This window comes from Priapulus caudatus, unplaced genomic scaffold (genome assembly GCF_000485595.1).
Source record: "Priapulus caudatus unplaced genomic scaffold, Priapulus_caudatus-5.0.1 Scaffold338, whole genome shotgun sequence".
Lineage (NCBI taxonomy): Eukaryota > Metazoa > Priapulida > Priapulimorpha > Priapulimorphida > Priapulidae > Priapulus > Priapulus caudatus.
The window spans coordinates 105,475-108,657 of NW_014577399.1; the positions used below are offsets into that span (position 1 = coordinate 105,475).

The window sequence follows — 3,183 nt, forward strand, 5'->3', positions numbered from 1 at the left end:
TTTAAGCAACATGGATATACTGTCTATTGGCAGTGTCTTGAATAACATTGATAATAATTATAGCAATAAGAATATCATAAAAGTATTACATGCCAGCATGAACAGTTTTAATTATGTAATTTACATTTTAACAATACAACATCTGGACAGTCAACTATGCCTTTTGGTCTTGTTCGATTAAACGAGATGTGGCATCAGCATTTTTACTTTTGCTGTGCCAATACTTGTGCATAATGCTAATTGCAACAAAAGTCTTGGCTAAAATGGCAACAGGATGGTCAATCCGTTGATGTCAAAAATTGCTTCACAATATATGTATAATTACAACAACATGTTCACGTACGTCTGAAGAAGAACGCGTTCAGCTTTGCCTGTTACACAAATGTGTTTCCCTACTAAATTACTAAACCACAATCTTCACAGATCTTAGGCAACTACGTGTTTGCATCGCTGATCGAAATCGAAATCAGCTTTTGTTCATGACATTTTGAAGATCAAATTGGTCAACTTTGTTTGTGAAGCCTCTACGTCCACTTGCTCGATCGAACTGTCCTCCTCCTCCTCCTCCTCCTCCAGTCTGCTCTACAATCAACTATTAAAAAGAACATCAGCTGTATATACACACAACGATACCAGGAATAATACAAAATGTAATTTGAAAAATCTCAGTTGCTTTTATGTAGAAAGAAATATCTGGAGAAAGTGAAAGCATACTAATGCATACGCCATGCATAATATCAGCAGTCTTTCATCGCACTCATGACATCCTAACTTTTTCTCAGTGATCAAATACAAAAGGGGTTTACAATGTGATTGATTACCTGGCCTCCTTCCAAGAAGTGACTGTCTTTGCCTGTTGCATTGGAATAACCCTCTCTGTTGCTGTACTGGATGAACCCATACCCCTTACTCATTCCACTGACCTTATCCTGCAGAGTCATAACACACTATTATAATAGCAGTACTATGTTTTTAATACAACATTTCACATCTTCAAAGCACTTGCAAGAATCAAGCAACCCAAATGATGCACATGAAAATTTCACTCATATAATTATTTTGCAATAAAAATTATCAATCAAATAGTAGCACCATTAATACAATTAAATTCTTCAAAAACGTGAACTCTTTATAAAAACGTAATACTAATAGAGAACAAGTTTTCATACTTGACTTATTTACTTACAAAGAGAACATTTGCAAATGTTACATGGCCATATTGGGAAAAATATTCTCGCAATTCTCCTGAAAATGAAAGCAAAAATATGTTAATGAATTATTATAAATTATGGTAATCTGCTGACTCAGTAATACAAGTGCTGCAGTGCGACAGGGCTCATCTGGTGTCTGGTGTTCTGCTGATAAATTCATTTGTGCATAGCAAGACGTCTTATACATAAGTCTTCTTTATTCTTGTTTGACTTTCGTAGCCAATTGGAACAAATATATCAGCTACACTTTCGCACCCACCTAATCTCTATGCATTGCAGACACATGCAGGTTGGCAGGCAACAATTATGATTAGAAGCGTGCCAGCCATGGGCTGCCCGTGTTTTTGCCTACCCACATGAGCATTCACTGATTCAGCCTTCAGGGTGCTATAGACAGACTGCTTTAGAAAATAATATGATTTAAGGAGCTTTCGGCAGTGATTTCACGGAGTTCATTAGGTCTCTACTGTGCGGGAGGTAGGTAAGAAGCGATAAGTCCTAGGCGGTTATAGTATTTTTCTTTGAACCAGCTGAACATTTATGCCTCTACACATACGCGTTATCGCAAGTTCATGGAAGCGTCTGGATGTGTTTTTCGTTCTGTGCTGCGTGTAAAATGAAGCGAGCGTCTGCTACGAATTTCGCGATCTCTCGACCGCTTTTCCTGACCGCTGCCTCTCTTCTTTCCATTCATGTTTGGTTGTCTTTTGCACCTTCAGCGCGGTCTGTCTTCTTCGCCGTTCGCGGCTCGGGCTCTGTCTACTTGCATACCGAGTACTTAGCCGTGTCCGCAGAATGAGGGTCATCTTGACTCTTTCTTGTTGCCTTTTTCACAGGTGGATTTATAGGCGAACTAGTAGTCACCTCACTGAATACATTAATTCACTTTGGGGGGTAAGTAAATTACATTTCTGCCGTTTTTATTTACCCTTTTTTTTTTTTTTTTATTGAGATTGTCTCCTTATTTAGTGCCTGTGGGTCATGTGACTCCCAATGTCGAAGCTGTTCACTACTGGGTCGTCCCGCATTTCGTACGGGGGGGGCGGTACTTCGGTTTTGTCTTCGTTCAATCATTCAGTTCTTTCATATCTGATACGATTCGTTTCCCGTCTCATGGGATACTTGTACTCGTTTGATCATCCTTTCTTTATGTAATATTTATCTCCGAAAACGCGATGCATTTCACGTTCGTCACCTGCCTGTCACTTGGGGACCACTGGTCGCCATGAGTGTCAATTTGTGACAATAGCTCATTTACCCTATCGCACCATAATTGGGGCTTTTCTCGAATCTCAATATTTCACTTAGTCTCAGTCTGACGTAGTCAGGTGAGCAGCTTGTAGAATCGCATGGTTGTGTTCCGTCCTTCCTCCGTTCCGGCGCTGCTCCGCGTGGCTGTTCTTCCACGTCATACGAGTTGGGCTCAAATCTAATCCTGCTTGACGTAACGCGTTTTCACTCGATATGTTTCCGGTTCTGCACGTGGGGGGTAATCTCCGAAACGAGTTGGGAATGTCTGAAGCTGGGGTCAATTTTGTCAAGGTCATAGGTGTAGAAAGCAGGGGAACATTCCCTCCTTAACTTAAGGTATACCGGGAGGAAATGAACGCCTTGTTGGCACAAAATGCTAAACGGCTCGGATCTAGGCTCTGTGATAGGTTCCTGTGTAGGAGGCGATTGAAACAGCTTTTTTTGTTCAGGCGTGGACCTACCACCTCTTCCTATGGCTATTATTTGAAAGAGCCGGTGAAATGTACTTTCGCGGCTTACATGCGAAGAGTAAGTGTCGCGCATGAACCTTTTGACCCTCATGAGGGTTAAACATCTTGATTGTTGACGTGTTCCCAGAGGACTTGAACTGCTCTGTTAGCTATTTATTAGAGGCCCCATACCCGTGTGTGAATCGTGAGGCTCAGTCTGGCACAGTTTAATTGGCAGAAAGGATAATGTTTTGTTGAACCAAGTTTACGTA

General features: G+C 41.0%; 1 protein-coding gene across 1 annotated transcript in view; it reads right to left on the reverse strand.

The window, feature by feature from the left end:
* Positions 1-77: 77 nt before the first annotated feature.
* The window catches only part of LOC106809228 (SRA stem-loop-interacting RNA-binding protein, mitochondrial-like), a 4,196-nt gene continuing 1,090 nt past the window's right edge, over positions 78-3,183 (reverse strand). Inside the window, exons 2-4 of the mRNA XM_014812232.1 lie at positions 1,187-1,245; positions 822-929; positions 78-592 (exon numbers count right to left, since the gene is read on the reverse strand). Of these exons, the coding sequence (XP_014667718.1) occupies positions 467-592; positions 822-929; positions 1,187-1,245 (293 nt within the window). The 3' untranslated portion in view covers positions 78-466. The remainder of the gene's footprint in view (positions 593-821; positions 930-1,186; positions 1,246-3,183) is intronic.